Here is a 22025-nt window from a genome sequence, read left to right as displayed (position 1 = left end):
CTTAGTTCTTTCAGACAAAATTCTTCTGTGCAAAGTAATTTTTAATGTGTTTTCAAATGTGTAATTAACCCTAAGAATTCAAGGAATGCAGAAGTGTACAAAAAGTGTACAGACGTTGTTAACTAACGTTGCACAATTAATACAATATGATTTAGAAAAATAGGATCCAGCAGTTAATCTGTTGAATACCCCGGCACCATTTGACCTAATTAACCAAGTCATCTCTAAGAAAAGGTCTCCAATACATTCTATTAAACATAAAATATATTCTTTGGGCTTTACAGTGCGCCTTGTAAACTTGCTTTGGAAAACCTTTTCCCCCTTTCACCCATATGAAAGGTGACCGTATTTTCATGAGCAAAATAATAGCGTCAACCCTGAATTAGGTTACATTGGCATCCCCTGTGCTAGCTGATCACTTGACTATTTTTGAAGGAAAGAGCGAGCTACTTGGACATCAGATAAAAATCTTTTCAGCATATATAAATTTTTTATATAATACAGGTAAATTAAATATTATTTTTATGAGCAATTTTATATCATGTATTAACTTATATCTTAATGCCAAAAACCCCACATCTTGGGATATTTTGGTGTAGTGATACAGTTCTTAAATGGACCAATTGGGCAAATGATTTAGCAAGACAGTAGCCAAAGTGGTTATTTCCCTCTATTCAGCAATTGTGTGATGACATCTGAGGCGTTGTGTCCGGTTTTAGGCTTCCTGGTAAATGAAAGACATCAGCTTGTTGGGGGGAGACCACCAAGATGACTGTGGGCTGCAGCATGTCAAGAGAGGCAGTGGAAATTGGATTTGTTCAGTCTTGAAGAAGTGAAGGCTTTAGGAGAGAGGTCTTACTATCCATCTAATTCTTCTGGAAGGTGTATTTGGATAGGGCAAGATGTAATGGACACAAGTTAGAACACAGGAAATTCGGATTACACATTAGGAAAAAATTTGGGACAGCTTGCCCCAAGGTGTTATGGATTCTTGTCTTTGGACATACTCAAAACTCAAATTCACCTAATTGGACCTTTTTTTAGTAGGGGGTTAAGACTTAAACTACCAAAATATTCTTCTGTTTTATAATTCTGTGATTCTTTTCAGAGAAAAGCCATTTAATGGCTGAGACTTCTAAATGGTTGCTTTTTAATTGGAACCAATAAAAGGACAGAGTAAAACTGAACCTGAAATTCTTTTTTCTATTGTTAAATATTAGATGACAGCAACAAAAATATTTCAGTGGTGATGTGAAATAGTTGTAATTGTCTCCTTTGAGGAGAGATTTGTTTGAACAACATAATTTCCCTGAATTTGTTCTTGATTATGCGGTTTGTTTAAAGATCAATAAAGTTCTTTCTTTTTAGTCCGTGTTGCTTATAAATAGGAAATGAAGACTGTGTGACACCTTTAGCTTTGTCTACCATTGTTTTTTAAAGTAGAGATTCAAACCTCGTTATTTTTGGGAAGTTGAAAAAAAAGTCTTTACAAAGCATATGATATGAAAGTGTCCTTGGAAAAAATGAGAAAGCTTCCTTCTGAAAGAAACCATTTCTTTTTGAAAATAGTATCTTCATACGCCTTTATTCAGTGAGATGACTTAAGTAAATTAAATTATTTTACTTTTTCAGATACTCTAATTAAACCTTCTTTAGCTTTGTGATTTTGTAATAGCACATTTTCAGGTGTGTGCTCTCAAATGTCTTTGTGTTCTAGTGTCTTTTGAAATGCAAAAGGATCCATAAGAAAGTCAAATCCACCAGAAGCATTTTCTTTTCACCTTTTTTGTTTTTCTTCTTAACTCCTTTTTCTCTGGAGCTGGATGATCAGATGGTAGCTTCTGAGGTGAAGCTGAAGCTGGATTTTGATCTGCATGATCCAGTGTTTTCAAAATCTGATGAAATCTTCCTTCTTGTTGTCTGAAGTCATATTCTACGCTATGGAAAAATGAAGAGATGTAAGCTATTAAGTGAGAAATTCCCTCTTTAAAAAACGTGTGGAAAGGATGCTTAACTCATTAGAATAATTTGGCAGTATTCAATATTAGAGCCTGGTTAAAACACAAGGGTGTATAGGTTGCTGGTTTGAAAATAAATTAATCTCTCAATGTTTTCTGATGGAAGCCTTTTTCTTTATATAAGAACTCCAGCATTATGGGAAAAATTTAAGGGTGAGAAATGAATATGTACTAGATGACCTTTCAATGCATTTTATTCAATGGTCAGGTTTTGATACTGTAATCTAATTCAGTCGTATGCTTGGCATGAATTCAATCCTCTCACATGCTTAACTTTGTTAAATGAGAATGCCTCCTGCTAGGAGACCTGCTAGGACCAAAAATGTGTGAAATCAAGCAAATATGTAAGTCTGAGACAAGTGGTATTAGTGAACAGGGAAGTAGAATGTTACTCATTTTCTCTGCTGAAACCCATAATTACTACTGATGTCAAATGAGAGCCAAGATGTTAATTGGACAAGAGCAGGTAACGTGCACAGAAACAAACGTAAGGTTCGAAAGAATCGATGTGGACAGTAATTAAGCAGTCTGATGCAACCAGTGCTGACAAAAACAAACAAAGGAAAAGAAAACCCAACCAAATGAAAAAGATGCAGTGCTGTATGGGCTTTCTTTATGCCAATCATCTTTCCTAGGCAGGAGAGCGGGACTTCTATCAGCTATGTCTGCTGCGAAGGTTTTAGCAGGCGGAGGGGAGAGTAGAAAGGAGCTGGTTGTGTCTTCCATAGTGCAAGCTCTTTGGGAGGAAAAAGGCATCCACAGAGGAATGCTGGGATGTCATATTAAGGCCCTGAACCTGGTTTGGGCAAAGAGTTGAAGAAATCTGTAAAACTAGTAAATGTGCATATCTTTGAACAGTATTAATTGTGAGTATTTGCGTGGGTTTGTCTAGAGCAAAAACTGATGACAGTTAGTTCTTTCAGAATGTTGTCTAGTGAATATGTGGTGAACTTCGAATATTAGTTACTTGGTACTTTTTTCTTAACCACATCTCGTGGAACATCTCTGTAAAATGAAAACTGTTGTTTCCTTTCTGTCTCCTGTTCTGTCTGTTAAAACTAGAAACTCTGTAGGGGAACCGTGTTCTCTTGTACGTATTCTACTCATCGTTGCTCTGTAAGTCTCCAGGCACCATTATCGTTACAAACTACCTACTAAATCAAAAGGGCACCTCAGTGTTTTGTTACTTCCTCCATTCTTTCAGATACTTGTGCTTGTTGCTCAAGATCTTTCTTGTATGGAAACTGTAAACTAAAAATGCGGGCTAAGCATCATAGCTTATTCTTCTGAAGAGAGAAGGCATCCTGTGGTAAAGGGTAGTTTGGACATAAAATCTAGAGAGTGACCTCTGCTTGTGTATAGTCCAGTACAAATGCACAGAGATTGTTTGTCCAGAAACAATGACCAAGTAAAGGAAGTCTCTTTTGTCCTGGTTCTTCCTTCTTGTAAAGATTCAGTCTAGGCTCTTGGAGAAGTCCTGGGACTTCCTGGAATATCCAGTGGACTGTGGAGACAACGAACAACTTTGTCTCAGAGGAGTTGTGGTGTTTAATTTGTGACATGTCAATTACTTTGAGATTTCGTTACCAGAGGTTTAGGACATCAGTGCTCAATTAAGTTGAATATTGAACAAGCTTATTAAGCTCTGTAATAAATTTGGCTCATGTAGAAAATGCAGTGTGAAAAACACTTCCGTGGGGATATAGTCTGTTCATAATAGCCATAAAAAAATTTCAAGTCATAGTGCTTACAGACTGGCAAAGCTAATGGTCTGCCATTTTCTTTGAAGTAAAGGAAGAGTTTTCAACCTAAAAGAGAAACACTTTCATACCCTTTATTTTAGTAAATGTAAACATGTTTACAGATCTGAAATGTCTGGAATACTAATACATGTGAATGTCTTTAAAGGGATAAAAAATTTCTGTGTGTTTCAAATCAACTTCTTAATTTTGCAGTGTAATGTCTGACTTCAATACCTGGTCTCTACTGGCAAAGTTCACTTTCCACTGAGTTGTTTCTAAAAGATAAACTTTAAAACAGTACAGTGTATCAAAAATGTGATATGTCTAGCAAGGAAAGCTAGCACGTGATTTAAGTAATTAGCTCGTAAACTGCAAAGTCCTTTAAGTAGTGTGTCCCTCACAAAAAAAAGGCAATGCAAAAAGACAGGATTAGAATAGCAGTATTATAATTTCTCTACTACCTTTGGTTTGAATATATATTCTCTGTCTCTCCAAATGAGGCCAGATATCATATGTACATTTTGACCATTCATTCATCATCATCTTCATTCTCTTAAGCCTGCAGTACTAGAAAGGAACTAAAAAGGCAAAGTGTGAGCTCTGGCTCTGATTATGCTGCGTTTGTGCAGTATGTGAGCTAGTACTCTGTGAAGAGCCCATTAATCTTATAGCATCAAACAACTGAAGATGGGTTTTCTGTGTTTCTGTCTCGTAACTGAGGTTGCAGAGATTAGATAATGTGTTTATAGGTTGGTAGAAGCCCTGTAACATCCCTTGCTGAGTGGACAAGCTACGTGTCTAGTGTGACCAAGACTTTGTACCTGTTAGCAGTGTGTTTGTACAGACGCAGCAGGTGAATCCTGCAGCTTCTGGAGCGCAGTACTTACGAGGTTTTTTGGTCATAGGAGGTTAACATAACCTGAAGTTTAAATCTGGAGTAACTTACACTCAAATTGCACTCTCTCCGAATAATAACAAATAAACATTTACTGAAGTGAGAAGTGTGGGAGTTTTGTTTTTGTTATGCACATGAACAGGAACTGTAGCTATAGCTTTCTGGCTTTTGGAGAATTGAGTGTTTATCTTTTGCAAGATCTAAATTTATTACAGAAGTCCTAGCTTTAAAAATGTAACACACGAAGGGAATGTTGTCATCAGAAATGGCATCAAAGGTTTTCAAAGTAGACTAGTAATAATAATGCTGTGAAACATTAGTGGGAAATTTCTATTTGAATTCTTAGAAGTACAATACCTCTTTCAGATAACACCAATATTAATTGTTTTCTTCTTATGAAAACAAACCAACCAGCTCACACATACCACTTGGGCTTTTGTTGAAAACTGGGTTAATGAAAATTGAGACCTTGTATAGCTGTGAGCATTGTGAGAGATATACAGACAATACAAAATGGTGTGATGGAGTGAAGTACCTGTAAATGATACATGCGGTGTTCTGACAGGTGCTGCAGTTGTTGAGGTCTTGCCCAGTGTGATAGAAGTTACGCCTGTAATAGACAGTAGTTGATGTAATGTGTATTTATAGAAACATTAACAGATGTCTCAATCTTTCATGAATGAAAGTAATTCTGTTCACTACTTCCATTAAAATTCTAGTGTCAAATGTCTAAATTAGAAGGTTGCTTTAAAAAACCTGAACCCTTTGTTGATTTATGGTTTTGCCTTGCATCTTTCCCACCTCATGCTGTAAAGAATCTGGTGGCTGGTTCTTGCATGAATACTTGTTATGAAAACACTTAGACATGTGGCTGCCTCTTATAAACACTCTTTAAAGTGTTTGAATATCCATGCTTTTGGTGACTCGGCCGGATCTCTACCCTTCTGCTTTCCACTCTTTCCCCTTTTCATGTTTCCTTGTTTGGCTATAAACAACTCATTTTTTTTTACTGCTGATAGTATACAAATTTGGAGTGTTGAGATAATAAGAAAATTGACTTTCATACTTAACACCAACTAGAGCTGAATTACTCTTCTGATGGAGAGATCTGCATTAGAAACAGTTTGACATCGGTGGCTCATTACATCTGAAGGATGCATAACACTTATATTTAATGAGGTTTACATGAATTAGGGGAGTTTAGTTGGTACCAGAATAATTTTCTGATTGCTTTTGGAATTAAAGTGGAGGTTTTTCACATGTGTGCTTCTGCTACCTCCACAAGTACTTGGAATGTTCAGTTTTGCTGCTAGATGATTCTAGCAAGATGGTTTGAAGCTTATCATTGAATATCAGCATGAAACTTAAAGGTATTTTGCAAGATTTTTGATTCTGACCGTGTTGTAACTGAACGGAAATGGACTACAAATGTTGCTGAATAACTGTACTTCACTGCAAGTTACTCTTTGTAATGGTCAGCTTTGCAAACATAATTGAAACTCGTCTGCTCTGTCATATGTAACTACATACAGGGGAGGAGTGGGTATTTTTTTCTGTAATTTCCTAAAGAGCCGTAGCTGGGTGGTAGTTCTATGAAATATACTATAGACAAGTGATTGCCTAAGCTTGACACGTATTTGGATTTTTCTTCCTCCCATCCCTCCCCTGGATCTTGCTTCTAACCCAAACTTTGGGGTTTTGGTGTTTTATAAATATTCTTGCATTTTTGTTACCAGTGTGTCTAAACGAATTTTGTCCGTTGTGTCTAGGCTGTTACAAAGTCGGTGCTAGAAAATCGTATGAGCTTTTTGGGTAGAGAAAAATGACGAAGAACAATCCTTTGAGAGAGGATATTTGGAGCTAAATTATATAGGAAAAATGTTACATGGAATAAAAATTTATGTGGTCACAGTGGAAACTTAATGAAGTATTTTCATGCTAACAGCCAGGTGGATGTTACTGGCTAATGTTCCCACTTCAAAAATGTAATCTGTACAGAGTAAAATTATATGTTACCTTCATTTATATTATTTTAATTTTTTTTAATGAGTGTAAATTCCTATTTGGAATGTGAGTTGGGGAATTATTCATCAGAAATGCAAGAAGGTAATTTCAATTGTCAGATAAAATACTTTGAGAAAGAAAGAGTTCTTCAAAATAGATTTCTTTTTCTTCAGAAGTTGTAAGAAAATTGGGGCATATAAAATTGTGGCTTCAGTTAGTTATATCCTGACAGTTTTTGTACAGCCACACAAACCTTTTCTGTCCACATGGGAACAAGTGCTAAGACCTGGTGCTGAGTCCCATGAGCAAGTGAGTGTCATGTTCTGTGCTATTTCTGTGCAGTTGAACCTACACAAAAATCTTAGTGCAGAATTCTTTTTGTGATCTTTGCAGAATTTCTGGGGATGTGGAAGATGATCACATTTATTCCTTAATCATAGTCAGTAAATACTATTGATACACACAATCTATTTTAAAACTAAGGGTGCAGTTTTATGCACGAACCAGTTGTGCATAGATTATTATTCTGGGTGCCTGAGCTACCTGAGCTGAGTATAAAAGTAAATGTAAGATAGCATAGACTTCGTGTTGTTTTATCTTTAAAAATTAAAGTGAAATGGAACTTTTATTCTCTTGATACTTTGAAAGATTTACTTGTGGGTTTATTTAAAAACAAAAATTATTTGACAGATGGTACTGCATTACCATAAAACAGAACTTTAAAATATATCCTGGATGCATTTACTGTAAGTAGGAGCTGCTGTTAATGGTTTGGAAAGTGTTATTAGGGTATCCTAAAACCTTTTTTGAGCACAAATATTTAAAATTCTATTTTACCTTTGTCCAACAAAGATGTCCCATCTTTAGACATTAGTCACATTTATAGTATTATTATTGTTTATAATGCATAAACAAGTCACATAAATAATACTTGCAGCCTTGGCTAACAGTGGCTGTGAGAGCATACTGAAACTAAATACAGTCATGCATTCACAGAATCACACAATGTCAGGGGTTGGAAGGGACCTCGAAAGATTACCTAGTCCAGCCCCCTGCCAGAGCAGGACCACCTGGAGTAGGTCACACAGGAACACATTCTTATGACAGTGCAGAAAGCAGCCAGTCTGAAATCTGAGGGTCCAAAGTGAGTTCCCGCTACATACAGTCTTCACATGCTGTATGGTCATAGTTTTAATCCCTTTTAAGCACCTACCTCCATCTCTGGTGAAGTCTTCCTGACATACTGAAGCTCTTGAAGTTTACCTGGCACTACACCTTTCCTAGTCCTAAGGCATTCCCTTTGAGCAGCCATGGTGTTTGCGGTATCGTGAAATGTAACCGGCTCTGTGGTCCCCAAACGCCTGCAGATGCTGTGCTTTAGCCACTAGTCTTTTGCTTGCTTATGAAGGCATTAATAATTTATTGAACAGAAGCATGATTTTACTGATATAAACTGTTTCAGCCATAGGGCTGCCTTGGCACCAAATGCATATCTCACCTTGCTACTAAGAGGTGGTTGGCTGGCTACAGGTTCCTGTTATACCACATTGGGACATTAGGCTGTTGGGTTTTGTTGTTCTGCTGCATACAGATTTTAGCTGCTAACCCTCAGGTGTCAATGGCTTTGTATCTAACACCACGAATCTAAAGAAAAAAGTGAGTTAATCTCACATTGGATTTAGTAAAAGCAGTGTCAGCGAAAGCCAAACTTGACTGTTGACTTGCCTCCCTGCTCAAGGCCAAATACCAGAAAAAGGGTCGAAGATACCCTTTTGCAAACTCATCTTTAAATATTGCAGGAAAGATTTTTGTCAGTAGCAAAGGTTAAAAGAATGCTAACATCTACTTTACACTTCTGACGAATTACTGATATTAAAATGCACCATACCCTTCACTGAGGGCTCTGGACTTTTCCAGGTCTTGGATTACATTCAAAAGGACTTTAATCTTCTCCTGGTTCGATTGCAAGGATTCCTCTACAGACTGCAGCCTGCCTTTTAGGGCACAGAGTTCGCCATGTGCCAGATGAATTTGATTTATTTCACTAATCTCTTTGTTGGTTTGTGGTTTTATTTCATTCCTTGGCAGATAAGTCTTTATGTGAAATCCTTCTAAACAGCTGTTACACTGGGAAACATCTGACTGGGAAGAATTTCTCTTGATTTCAGTATTACATGACACAACAGATTTCGACGCATTACTACTGGTCAGTGACATTATTCTGTGATCGTCATTTGTTAACGGCACACAGCTGGAATCTGGTTTGCGTTCTCCTGCCTGTCGACAGTCTCTGAGGAAACAAGGAGATGAACTGTGATTTGATGGAGGTGATAATGGAGTAGTTTCCTTACTGCTTGCATCTTTGCTGGCTGCAAGTGACTCGGAATCACTTTTATCTGCTTCACAAGAGTCAGAATGAGGATTACATTCACTGTAGTTGATAGAATTGCTGAAGTAAGGGTATGCTTTTTCAGAATTAGATGACAGCGTGCTGTTTTCATTATTTTCAGTGCTATTTATGACAGTAGAAGAATGCGGTGAATCATTGAAGTTCGTGGTTGCATCTGGTGCATCCATGGAAACATTGCTGGCTTGTGGAAAACTCACATGTATGTATTCAGGCACCTGTGTAGAAACAGTTGTCTTCTCTGATTCTGAGAAATCATCTGAGTGGATAGGTCCATTGCTTTGTGCTTTTGATGGTCTTTGACTTAACTGACCGTCCACTTCGCTATTGCTAAATCCATCTTCCAAATGATTGGTTATTCTTAAGTAACAGAGATCTGAAGACATAATGTCTTGTTCAGAAAGATTGCCATTTACTTGGATGGAATTTGCAGGCTCAGTTGGCATTTCTGTTAATGATTTGCTTGCAGTCAGCTTTTTCTTTTTAAAAACTGGGAAGTGTTTCCTGAGGCTAGGAGATGTCTGTATGGCAATATTCCGAAGCCCCTTCTGAGCCCTTGGAAAAGAGGGAGATGGATGTAGCAAAAAATCATGATCCCTAAATATTTCTGTTTTTCCAGTCGTGAATGCTATATCTTGAGCAGGCTTAGTGTCCAGTTCTGGCTTTGTGTTTACACCATCATCCTTGAATCGAACTTGCTGAGATTTGGTCCTGCGGTGGTGTGGCTGTCTCATAAAATCAGCTGAATCCAGACTGTTTCTTTTCAGTAGCGCTGGGCGCACTTTCGTGTTTTGCTGGGCCATTGAGTCGCAATTTAAAGTTTCTAAGTAACGTGTTTCTTTGTGACCCATTTCAGTTGTCATTTCAGCTGTATATTAAGGTTGTTCCTAAAATGCAAATGAACACCTTACTCCTGAAAAAGCTAAGCTTTTTATTTTTGTTATTGTTATTATGTATAATTTTAACTGACATGCTCTCTTTAGGGATGCTCTTTCAGATTTAATTGCTGATTAGACCAAACACTAAGAAATTAAATATCAACTTTAAAGAAAGATTTCTTGTAGCTAGGGAATGCAGAACTCCTTGTGTTCTGAAGCTAATGTGGTCTTTGTATTACAAAATGGTAACAGGCCATTATGCTTATAGTTAACTAGTTTAAAGGTAAGGTTGAGTCTATGGCTTTCCCGATGGTTCTTATTTGACAGTCAGCTCTCCATTAGTGAACCAGCTTTTTTTATGATGGACCAGTCACATATGGTTTATTTGCATGTTGTCTAAACAGCAAGCATGATAACTTCTGGGAGCATTTTCATTTCTGATACATAGTTTTACTGATGGAATATATCCATTAATACAAAACTGAGTTGCTTTCCTTAGAGAGAGTTTTTCTTCTTCAGCCATCTTTTTAACCTTGCAAATGGAACTAATCTTCCCAAACACTTAAGCAAAATGTAGCCACTTCTGACCAAGCCAAAAAGAGTATCCAGTGGGTTTCAGTGGGAGAAGTTATTGGTGTGTAGTTGTTACTTCAGTTCATGCAAACACAAGGCCAATCACATCCAAGGGACTGTTTCATTTGGGGAAGTTCTGTAAACACTTCAGCATCAGAAGAGTGGTCCGGACCGAATAGCCAGCAAATGCAGAATAACAGGAGATGTTTCCTGAAAGTAAGAAGACAACAGGTGTAGATGAAAAAACTGTCAAACACTGTAATTTTCTTTGGCTGTCTCCAAACAACTTTTCATCTCCAGTGGCTTTGTAACTTGAGCAATGAGATACTTGTATAGAGACCGAAAAATTATTCATAATTTTGAAGTGCCTAAAGTTTTCTTCATATGAAATACAAAACACCAAAAATGGGTATGAAATATTTAGAGTAGTAGTTTTCTCTTTGTGATCAGTACTCACGTGCAGGCCTGAATCTGGTCCCAAATACAGGTTTCAAAACTTAAATCTTTCGATTTGAAAATGGCTATGAAGTCTTGCTTGGGTGAAATATCAAAAAAATGAACAATACCAATATGAGTTTTTAATTTGGAGAAAAGTTGAGGTTTGAACAAAACTCAATTTTTTTTTTTTTTTTTCAGAGTGTTTAGTTGTATTTAAAACGCAAAGGATTAGATTTCTAAAGCTTCTTTCTGGATTTAATTGGGCAAGTATAACTTTCAAAGTAGTCCATCTGCCTGAAGCACAGCCCATTTTAAAGTTTTTGGATTTGAGTACAACTCTTGGTCAAGGAAAAATACATCTTATTTAAAATGTGATTAAAGCAAATGGAACCTTTTCTCTTTCCCATGGACTATCAATTATTTGGGAATCAAGACTGAAATTGGCTGCACGTACGTGTAAAGTGTTCTACTCAGTTTGCATGCGGGAGACTGGCCTTTAAAGCTGTGGTTTGTCACCTTTGTCCAGAGCTCATAATAAAATACCCAACATCAAAACAGACGTTAAACAGTTTGAATGACCACTGATGCTTACGTTTCTGAAAACAGCACAATAATATAGTGATAAATACGTATTCTATTAGGAAGACCGGAGGAAAGTAAGAGAACATATTTTATTATGGAGCCAGCTGTTAACAAATTTTACTTGCAAGTATTCTAGTCTTTTTCAAGTGTAATACAACCACTAATCTTTTTTGTACCCCAAAAACTACAGCTTCAACCCATTTTGATGTTCATGGGAAAGACAGGTAACAATGCATTCTAGTGAACGTGTGATGTACTAGAGCCGCAGTAAGGAAATACAAAGGCAGGGAAAGTGAAAACTAAGTCTTGCACTTACCGTGTGAACAGACAGATCCACGTCTGACTAGCAATTACACCGGCCAAGACTAGTCTTGGTGCTTCAATATTTTTATCTTAAAGTGTAAGTTACTTTAATAGAATTTTTTCGGCAGCCTTGCCGTTACAAATTTGGATTTGTTATGGCCTCCCGGGATAGGACATAGAGGTGAGTGTATGCCACCTATAGTTTGTTCAAATTACGTACATTTAACTTCTGTGCATAGCCAGGACTTCTCACTCCAGGTTTCTACAGTGTTAAGGACGGTTTTGCTCTTTCTTACCCAAACAATATCTGTGATAGATTTCCTCACAAATGTGAGTTCTCCTACCCAAATCATTCCAGAATAGTTTGAGCCAAAATTCAATATATGCAATAAGTAGTGCTGGATTAATGGCATATTTCAATACTCACTCATGAGGTGTATCTGCATGTAAAATCTCTTTCCTATGTTCAGATAAAGTTATGCTAGGTCTGAAACCAACTGCCAGAATAGAATAGGGATAAAAGGAGAAATTTATGCAATATATATGGGAAATATTCTATGGGATTTTTAATTATCCAATATAATTTGCTTTTAGGATTATAGTGATTTTAAAGACTGGGGCTAAATTCCCAGCATAGTGTAAATTTACTGATAACCCTATTAGTTCACTGGTGGTTTCATTAGCCTTACTACTTCCATTATCTTGCTGTACCTTTTACTTAAGTATTACACAAACTTTACCGTATTTAACTTACAAGAATTGATGAGATGGGTGCAGTGGGAAAGATTTTGTTACAAAATAGAGCAAACTGCTATGTAGCCTCATGTGACATTTAGACAATGTAATATAATTTAAGCGAAGTAATAATGTAATATTATTCTACTATGAAGTTTTAGAAGAAAATGAGTGTTGGATGATTTCACTGCAGAGAGAAATGTTGCATAAGATATTGAGGAAACAAATATGTACATTAATACCAAATTTAATTTCATCGTAAGCTAATGTTAAATCGCTTAAATCACTGTACTGCTTGTTCACTGGAAACAAGTATACACAATAAATGAGTCAAACAGTTTCTGCAGATAAAGTTCCAGTGCCAAGTTCTGAATTCTCATATCATCCACTAATTACTGGAGGCTGTTTACAGTTTTGTTTGAGAATTTATCCAAATATTGCGGTAGCATTCTCTACTTCCCATCACAGCTGCTGTGCTCCAGGCAGATGGACTACTTTGAAAGTTATACTTGCCCAATTAAATCCAGAAAGAAGCTTTAGAAATCTAATCCTTTGTGTTTTAAATACAACTAAAAAGCTCTTACGGGCTTTAGGAGAGCTTTCTACTTTGGCTATAGAGACATGTGAGCTAGATTCTTGCATTCTTAATTTACAAATTGCTATTTTAATTCTGTGTGATTTGTAGCTACCTTGTCGTCCCCTAGTCTGGGGTTTGCATGAATTTTTGTAATGAAAGTTGTAATGCTGTTATTTATATTAAATCAAGCTAAAATAAAAAAAATACATAGATAGGAATGCTATACATTTGTATTAAAACCCAAACTAGTGAATTTCAATGCATTATAGGTGTCTCTGTTTAGATGAAAAAATCAGTGTAACATTGTCAATTACTAAGTTTAAATAACATTTTCCCTTGCTCAGGATATAATTCCTCATTCTTTTCTGCCACAGCAATTTACAGGTCTTGTTTTGCTTGTTATTTCGCATTGACTGAAGTATGAATAATTCTAAGGTTCTATTTTATAGAAATGCTTTCAATGTATTAATTCAACTTATGTCACTCATAACAAAAAGCATATGTAATTTTAAAATTTCCGTCTTGTAATAATTGTAACAGTTTTGGTAGGAGAAATTTACTGGGATTTAATGTCTGCTGCATCCAGCTATCCAGCCTCTTCCTCCCCTTCCCTGGGCAGCTGTTCATCAGTCCTGAGGAAATGTCTTGTGCCTTGGTGTTTTTGCTTAATTAGCACTGTGGATTAGTTCTAATCTCTTCATTCACTGGTTGTTGAAGGAAGTGGCCTATTAGGTGCTTGATAGTTAATATTATTTTTAAGTGGTGCATGTTTTGTGATCCTCTTGTCAATGTTTTGAGTATATGAATCTGCTCGATAGATATAATTGCTTTCTTTTTTCTTTTATGTTTGGCTTATACTATTGAAGCAAATCTTGATTTTTAAAGTCTCTACGTGCTTTGTGCACACAGTGGTGATAGTTAGTTGCCAGTGTAAATTTATTCTTACTCCGGGGTAATTGTATTCCAGGGTGTAATAAGTGAATTGCCTGGAAAAGCCTAGAGTGCAAAGCCTGCTACCTCAAACAGCAGTGGAACTGGTTTTCTAACCTCAAGATTGCTGGTTTGAGCTCTTTGAAATGCACACACAGTTTAGCTAGCCAGCCAGGCCAAGGAAACGTGACCACAAGAGATATATTTTAAAATAATTATTCTTCCATCTTTCCTGCCGCTGCCTTCCTGATTTCCTGAAGAGTCAAACACATTTTTTGGTTCATATTTCAGTTTAATGACTCAAGCTGTGGGTAGAGGAGTGCAGCTGGTGGGGATAAATGGAGATTATGGGAAACTGCATGAAGTGAAAAAGCATGTAGCAAAGGGCAGTGGGGATTTTAGAAGAGTGCAGGTGTGCAAGTGTGGGGGTTTTCTACAGTTTGCAGAAAAACTTAAGTATTTGACTTGGTTTTCAAACTCATTCACTTGCAGTTTGACACCTTTATTTTCCATTTTACTAGCTTGATCCAAAAAAACCTCAACTGGTGTTTTTCCTTGTAGTGAAAGTGTGACAGATATTTGTGGTATTTTGCTTTTCTTTTATGTGTTTGTTAAAGCCAGTATTTCTTGAAAAACAAGTTTGGACGGAACCTCTTTAATAAATAAAGTCACTAGGCTGAAAACGTTTTGTGAGGGCTTCCAACAAGAAGAAGATACGTGTAATTTATCTTGTTGCACTTTTGAACATCGGCACTTTAAACTTCCTGATTCACTTTAAATTTTTGCCACTTCCAGGTGATCTATCTACCAAAGATTAAACAGCAGGTGAATTCAAGCATTATAGATACAGTGATAGCTGGCAGATCTGTAATAAGTGTAATATATTCAGACTGAGTAGTTTTATTTCATGTCTGATTTGTGGTTTATCCTGTATAATATAGATTTTCTATATGCAACTAGATGGACATTTTCATTTTAGAGAGTCATCTTGATTTATTTAATTATGGGTTGTGTTTGATAATAAGCTGATTCCTGGATGGGAGAATCATGATCCTGAGCTTCTAAGTAGTTTGTGTGGCTATTACTTTCCTTTCATGTTGCAAATCTCACCAATATTCCTGAACTGTTGGCGGGACAAGAGGCTGCATGTGTTGTGGACATTCTGAGCTATGGGCCTGTTAATGGCTGGATGGCAGACTGAACCCTGCAGAGGACTCATTCCGTACTCAGGTTTGCCCCTGCCTTTCCAAAAGATAAATTGGTGTCTGAAATGAAACTTTTCTGATTAACAAGTGTGAATTCATGCTTTAAGTGCATTGGTTTGAATGTCAGTTGTCTTCATTTTCTATCTCTGTCAGGAACTTCGACAATAGATTTTGGCCAAGCTATTTAATTTAACCGTATCTCTACTTTTTATAAAACTTGTGATGGCTTTTTTCCTCAAAATAATGAGAGATGTTGAGGATAAGCTTAGATAAGCTTCTGAAATCCCTGCAGACTGAAGTGAAACATATATCACCAGATAGCATGTAGAGCTAGAGAGATGGTTTTAAAACCATTGGAATTGGATGGTGCTAAAAATTCGCTCCTTTTCCTGCCCTTTTGTCACAGTAATACCTTAGCTGAACTGGATTGGGTTACCCTCCTCCCCAAGCCTAAATATCTAGTTCGAAGTTGACTGTCTCTGTTCTCACTCCATCCACAGACCTGAGTCAAGTTTAGATGCTTTTCTTGCTTTCTTCTTTTCAGTGCAGTGCAAGTTTTAAAACATGCATGTTGGCAAAAATATAGGGAGACAGATTGCTAAGTATTTTTCTTTTGAGATGTAAAACTTAAAGTTGGGGTGAAAAATAATCTATCCAACATGGAAGCAATCTTGAAAAGCTAAAAGTATAAAGCAATTTAATAGTTTAGTAGTCCTGTAACTGTCAGAATTTTTAATATTATTATCCAAATTGTTCTTTGTTCAGTATTCTCTCTAAGGTAATCTCTAAAGCAACAATCACAGTAAGTCGTTCTAGGATAGATTGTAATGAACATCATATTTTTTTTTTTATAACCTAAGAAACCTCAGTGTCATTTACAGTCTTATTTTCTGCAAACTTCCAAGTCCAGTAAGGCCAGAAAGAAATTCATCAGAGTCTGATGGACTGCAGGAAGGTTTTTAATAATTTCACCTTGAATTTAAGGTAACCTTTGTGTTTATGTCAGGTTCTTGTGTAGTAGCATCTGGTTATTGGGGGATTTTGAGAGTCTGGAGCAGAATGATAATAGAGTAATAGTTTGTATAAGCAACTTGTGGCATTCTCTTGATGTGAGTAGCTTTAAGGATAGAATAAGTAAGGCTCATACTTCCTTGAAAACTTTTCAAATTGCTTCTGAATCGGTTTTTCCTCTGCATATTTGCCTGCATTGTCTCATGTTGCAGGGTGTTTTCTAACGTTATCGTAGACTTAGTTTGGGCTGGAGCTGGATTTGGATATTTGTCAGGTTAAGTTAGAATAACGTCTCAGCTATTCTTGCTATCTGAGCTATTCCACATCCAGTTACAAGTTTTTACAGCATCTGTAGCATGGTTCTGCTCCACTTATTTCATGAGTGTCCTGGCAACTCCCTAGGCTCCCTCAGTCTGAAGTACTGATGGAACATTTCGACTATGGAGTTGGTAAATTGCTGCTGTTGATTTCACCACAAATCTGTAAGTCTGCAGTTGGTGCCATGTCTGCATTTGAAAAAGGTGGTATTTAATTCTAATGGTCGACCAACAGCTATAGCTATAATATGGACACTGCAATGAGGTGCTACATTTCATCTGGCACTTTGACCAATTAGTTTCACGGTGTTAACAGTTTCTGGATTGCAGGGAACTGAAATGATTAACATTTGTGGCAGTCCTTTAAGAGTCCAAGTCAGTCTCTAAAAGTACCCCCATGAAGTGCTGAACTGCACGTGAGAAATGAAGTAGTGAACTATGATCTTTGTCGTATGTAATGGCTAGATACCTTGGGCCCAGACCACTGAATCTCTCTTCAGATACATGTTGATAGCCACTGGGGTACATAGCATGCTGTTCAGGTCACTGTCACAATTTTGTTGGGAAGCTTTACTCCAGAATTTGTTGGGATGGTACTATTAGTTTCTGCCATATGAGAACATTTTTACTGGTCGTCAAAAGGATTTGTGACGAGGTGCATAAAACATATCCCGCTTTGCAGTTGCTTGAGGTACTGGTTACAATCTTTAGGACTCAGACATAATTAGCAGTTGAATTATTTTATTAGTCCTTAATAGTAACAAACTGAACTTGCCCCCAAATTTCTATTAGCATCTGCAAAGGACTGTCTTGAATATTCCATAGATGTCTCATTCCTTTTCGCTTTCAGTATTTCCTTTATTATTCTGTTGATTATGATGTTGCTGAAGTACATCAAAGATGTAGCTGCTGGGAGCTACCTCTGGATCTTTGAGGGTGCAGTCAAGCACTCCATACAGATGAAGCCACAGGTTTCTGCTGGTTCAGATTTATTTCTCCCTGGTCAGGACATACGGACTGGTGAAAAAAACCTCTGTTGTCAAGAGGTATCTTTCTAGTGTAAGCAGAAGTTAGATGAGTTTCATGGAGCTTTTAAAAAACATAAAGGAAATGTGAGAAAGAATAAAAGGCAAAGTCAGAGGGAACTTTTTTGGCATCCTTTTGTATTGCAAAGATTCACTTTTTAAAAATCTTGCATAAAAAGCCAGTACATCTGCCTTTACAGGAAAAACAGTGCATGCTCCCAAACCCTGCAAAATCCAGCCAAGTACAGCTTTATTTTCCTTGATGTGTCCTCTTTAAATATACTGTGAAGTTTTACATTTCTGTAGTGATTTTATTCACAATACCTCAGCTAATTTAATCTTTAAAAAGGTGGGTGTATTTATTCAGTTAGAGCTTCAGGCTTAATTTCAAAATGGCAAAAATCTGAAATGGCAAGGTTTTAATGTTCAGAAGACTTATATAGTATCTTTCAGACGGCTTAGTTAGACATTCTAAGCTATATTGCCTTTTCCTTGCCTTTTGAACATATAATATGAGCAGTATCTACTGAACAGAGACAGCCACCAGCTTTATGCACTGATGTTAACATGAGACACAATAGTCTAATTATTTTCGAGTCACAACTTTCCTTCAACTTGCAAATGTCCAGAACTTGTTGAGGATGTTAGAGACTCAAATGAGACTCAAGTTCTTCCTTTCGTGAAGCTAGCATTCAGAGGCAGCACATGGTGATCACAGGTATTTGTTGCTAGCAAAAACCGTAGAGCAAGGGCAGTCTGTCATGCAGTGAGTGGCTTGGTATGCAAGTCTTGATGATTTCACAAAATTTTCTTCCGGAATTTCAAAAAGTGAAAGAAAAAGGTTTTTTCTTGTTTGAAAAAACCTTTAAGACGAGAGGAAGAAGTTTTAACAAACAGATTTTAGATATATTTCTTGCAGAAGAAAATGGATGTAAATGTACTGAAAGTTACACATGAACTGCAAGGAGGCCTCTGAAGGGGATATTTTTGGATGAAAATGAATGAAAGATGCAGAGCCTATAAAGTAAAAGCAGTCCCCCAAAAGTTGAAATTTGCAGCTCATCATGATATACAGGAAAAACCTGGCAGAGGAAAGGAAAGATGAAGCTGCTGAGAGATTTTTAAATGGTCTCTGTGTACAGGGGCCAGTCATTGGTCACAACAAGCAGTCTTACTGCTTTGGATCCCACAGAGTAAAGCAAAAAGCTGTTTATGGAGGTAAATGTGTTTATTACAAGAGACCGAATAATTTGTGTAGCATAGTTTGGTATCTGGAGTTTTCTGCAGTGCACAAGGTGTCTTGTGTAGTTTCTTCTGTTACTTCTTCTCGTTGGCCAGTAGACAGAATACCCTGTTCTGACTGTGGGCACTGCCACAGAAGACTTCTGTGTATGTTTCTGTACATGCTCAGATGTTCCCTACTGCAGTGGTTTGGGTAATGCTGAGTGAATCATGCTTGAGGACCTAAGAAGGAATGAACCTTTTTACAAATCCTCTTAGCCTGTTTTGTGAACCACCTCAAGGTGGATCAAAGTGAATGGAGAGGAGGGTCTGACACAGCTAAGGGTTACAGGGTAGGATGTAAGCTTCTGGCTTCAGAAAGGGAACATTTCAGTGATGGAAGAGATTATAGGTTTTTTATCTCTTTAATAGTGTTACAGCAAGATGTGCAAATTACTTCAGGTTGGTGAGACTGGATAGAGAAGATGCTGCCTTGTTTACTGCAGCAGAAAAATTGACCTAGCCAAGCGAAGTTTAGGAATGAAAATTGAGTGTGGTTTGGCTACACTTTGATTGAGATGATGTGATGCCATTCCAGATGAAGTGCTGAAGATGCACTGAAATATAAAATAATCATGATTGTATTTCTGAATATAATTTTCAGAACTATCGTACTTGAAATGCCTTCATTCTACTTTAATAAATAAGTAAAAGTTCAACCATCTTTGAAGAGATTATACATTCCATTGGCTGTTTCAGAACAAAAGGCTTCATGGGTTAGAAAACATTTCTATCTCAATATTTCTTTTGGAGCATATATTGGAAATTGTTAATGCAAGGTTTAGTGTCAGGAGTTAAGATACAACACATACTGTTCTCTTAAGTGAATAAATTCAGTCGTGTATATATATATAGTATGCAGGTTGGAGATTTTTTTTTTTCCTAGTGTTAGTTTCAAAGACAAGTGTACTTAAAACTGAGAAATTTCTCTTGAAGAAATGCTTTAGTGCCTACAGGGAGATGGAAGTTATCCAGTGTGACAGGTTGGTGAGCTGGAAAGTGTTCAAATAGCTGGTTCATAACATAAAATTTCAATGCTTTTTCTCATCTAAATCTACTGTATTCTACTGTTTTCTTGGTAGTTGAAAAAATAGCGAGAAGTACTTAATGTTTGTGTAAAAGTATGCATATGTATTACACCTTAGATTACCCTAAGTTTATATCCAGGCTTTATAAAATGTTAACGTATCTGTATCTAAAGGTAGATGCAGTTACATAGGTAGCCTGTGCACAGGCAGATATGCACGGCTATGTGTGTGTGAGAGAGCACATGCTGCTTTGCAGGCCTTAGCAGTTTGATTACAGATGTATTAGGTCACAGAACTTCCCTTTCGAACTTTCTCTTGGACTGTGTAGTTATAACAACTCTACCCGTTATAACAACCAAACAGTATTTTCCTGAGTAGCGAACGTAAAAGCTACATTTCCACGGTTCCTGTGGCCACACTGTGCCAGTCCCCACCGCCGTTGTTTGGTGTCTTTCTTGAGAAGACTGCTGTATGCCATGTATTTAAGTTGTGGGGTTTGGCACCTTTGTTTTGCTATCCCCTACCTTACCTGACACTTCTGAGCTCTGGCTGTTCTTCAGATGTCAGCTGCTCATGTATTAACAAAAGATTCTTCTCCATATATCGGGAGTAGGGGGGTGTGGTGGTGAGGGGGGGGGAGTTGCTGTATATATATTTTTTTTCTTCCTACCAGTCCCTTATCCTCCTTGCTATTTCAGTTCTATTTCATAGTCGATATTGATTTTTTTTCTGGTAGAATGTCAACAATAGGTAGAAGTAGCAACATCTGGTGATTTCACTTGTTTATTGTCTGAGTGTTTGGGCTTGTTTACTCAAAACCTTAGTGCAGGTGAAGAAAAAGATGAAAAGTGTGGTTTTACTCCCTTGGAATTCCAGAAGGTTAACCTTCCTTTATATGTTGAATTTCCTGTTTACAGCATTTACCACTGCTGTTTATTTCTGAACATAGGTAGTCTGCATCTTTTCTAGACAGAAGATGAAGAGGCCAAATCCATCTCAAGTGTCTCATGGCGATTCTGTAACATTATCCATCCCCCTTATCCGACAGGATCTTGTGTGCTATTCTCAGAACAACAAAACCTGATGGACTTTGTTGTTACGGCACAGAAGCCGTTAGGTTACAGAAGTCACTTTTCAGCGCTTGGCTCACACGAGTGTTTTCAGGAATTCTTTCGAAATGAGGGTCTCGTGTTACGCACAGACCTGTAGTATTCTTTATGCCCGTACATTGGGCGTAACATGCAGTGGTAACTTTCACATTTTAAAATGCGTCACAGTGTAGTTAAGTACCCAAGTGAAGCCACCACCTGCATAGAGAGGGATGAACAAGAAGGGCCCAGATGGTGGTTGTGAAATACTTATATTCGCTTTAACTTTTGCAATGTAGTATTCAAATTTTAATTCCATTGCATACAGAGAAAAGATGTCTTTGGTTTCAATCGTACTGGTTCAGACAAATAGAAACCATTTATTTTCTTATTGGAATTATTTTATCTTCCTGTAAGTAAAGCCCGTTTTAGGAAAAATAAACATAATCTCTGCTTAGACTTTCATGCACTGAACATGGTTCTTCTGTCTTCATTTGTGAGCTGCAGAACTCTTTGATTTGAATGTATATGCTCCTCTCAAACTGAAATTCAAACACTAGCGAAATGATATTGTGCGCTTTGTTAAGTTTCAGTCATTAGTGAAAGGTTATGAGGATGGTTGTATGCCCTTGAGAAAGATATCCATGCAGTGCACAGGAAGACTAAGTATGTAGCAGGAAAAATTTTGCCATCTTCTCTAACAATGTTCTCAAGTTTGACTAAACGCTACTGTTTCCATTGCTGTTCTTCTGCTTTTTGAAAACTTCATAATAGAATTCATATATTTTCCTACAGTTGCTGTATACATTGGGAGTGCCTAGTAACATGGCACCATCTACACCAAGTGGTGTAATTTTTTATTACTGAATTCATTAATAAATAATTGTTGGTCAGTGTAACACATCACTTGGTTATTGAAGACACTTTTTCCACATCGGCTGTTTAGTACAGCAGTGACCTCCAGGTGGGAATGTAGGAATCTTAGACA

At 37.1% G+C, this 22025-nt stretch overlaps 2 protein-coding genes across 2 annotated transcripts in view; one reads left to right on the top strand and one right to left on the bottom strand.

Moving 5' to 3' along the window:
• Window positions 1–22025, top strand: part of DOCK2 (dedicator of cytokinesis 2) — a 197169-nt gene that overhangs the window by 78250 nt on the left and 96894 nt on the right. The gene's annotated exons all lie outside the window — the stretch shown is intronic.
• On the bottom strand, window positions 1752–9929 carry INSYN2B (inhibitory synaptic factor family member 2B). Its single transcript, XM_009957116.2, has 3 exons — window positions 8548–9929; window positions 5191–5265; window positions 1752–1938 (listed from the first exon to the last, which is right to left on the bottom strand). The coding sequence occupies exons 1-3, from the start codon at window positions 9927–9929 to the stop codon at window positions 1752–1754; spliced, it is 1644 nt and encodes a 547-aa protein (XP_009955418.2).

Source organism: Leptosomus discolor, chromosome 10, assembly GCF_034619465.1.
Source record: "Leptosomus discolor isolate bLepDis1 chromosome 10, bLepDis1.hap2, whole genome shotgun sequence".
Taxonomy (NCBI): domain Eukaryota; kingdom Metazoa; phylum Chordata; class Aves; order Leptosomiformes; family Leptosomidae; genus Leptosomus; species Leptosomus discolor.
This window is presented reverse-complemented; position numbering and strand designations above follow the sequence as displayed.

What these genes read in the sequence shown, in the direction of transcription:
- INSYN2B (XM_009957116.2), bottom strand. Translation starts at nt 9,929, where the DNA reads ATGACAACTGAAATGGGTCACAAAGAAACACGTTACTTAGAAACTTTA. An exon ending in TCCAGAGCCCTCAGTGAAGG is followed by an intron (nt 5,266 to 8,547) that starts GTATGGTGCATT and finishes TGTCTATTACAG; the next exon opens with GCGTAACTTCTATCACACTG. An exon ending in ACCGCATGTATCATTTACAG is followed by an intron (nt 1,939 to 5,190) that starts GTACTTCACTCC and finishes ATTTTTCCATAG; the next exon opens with CGTAGAATATGACTTCAGAC.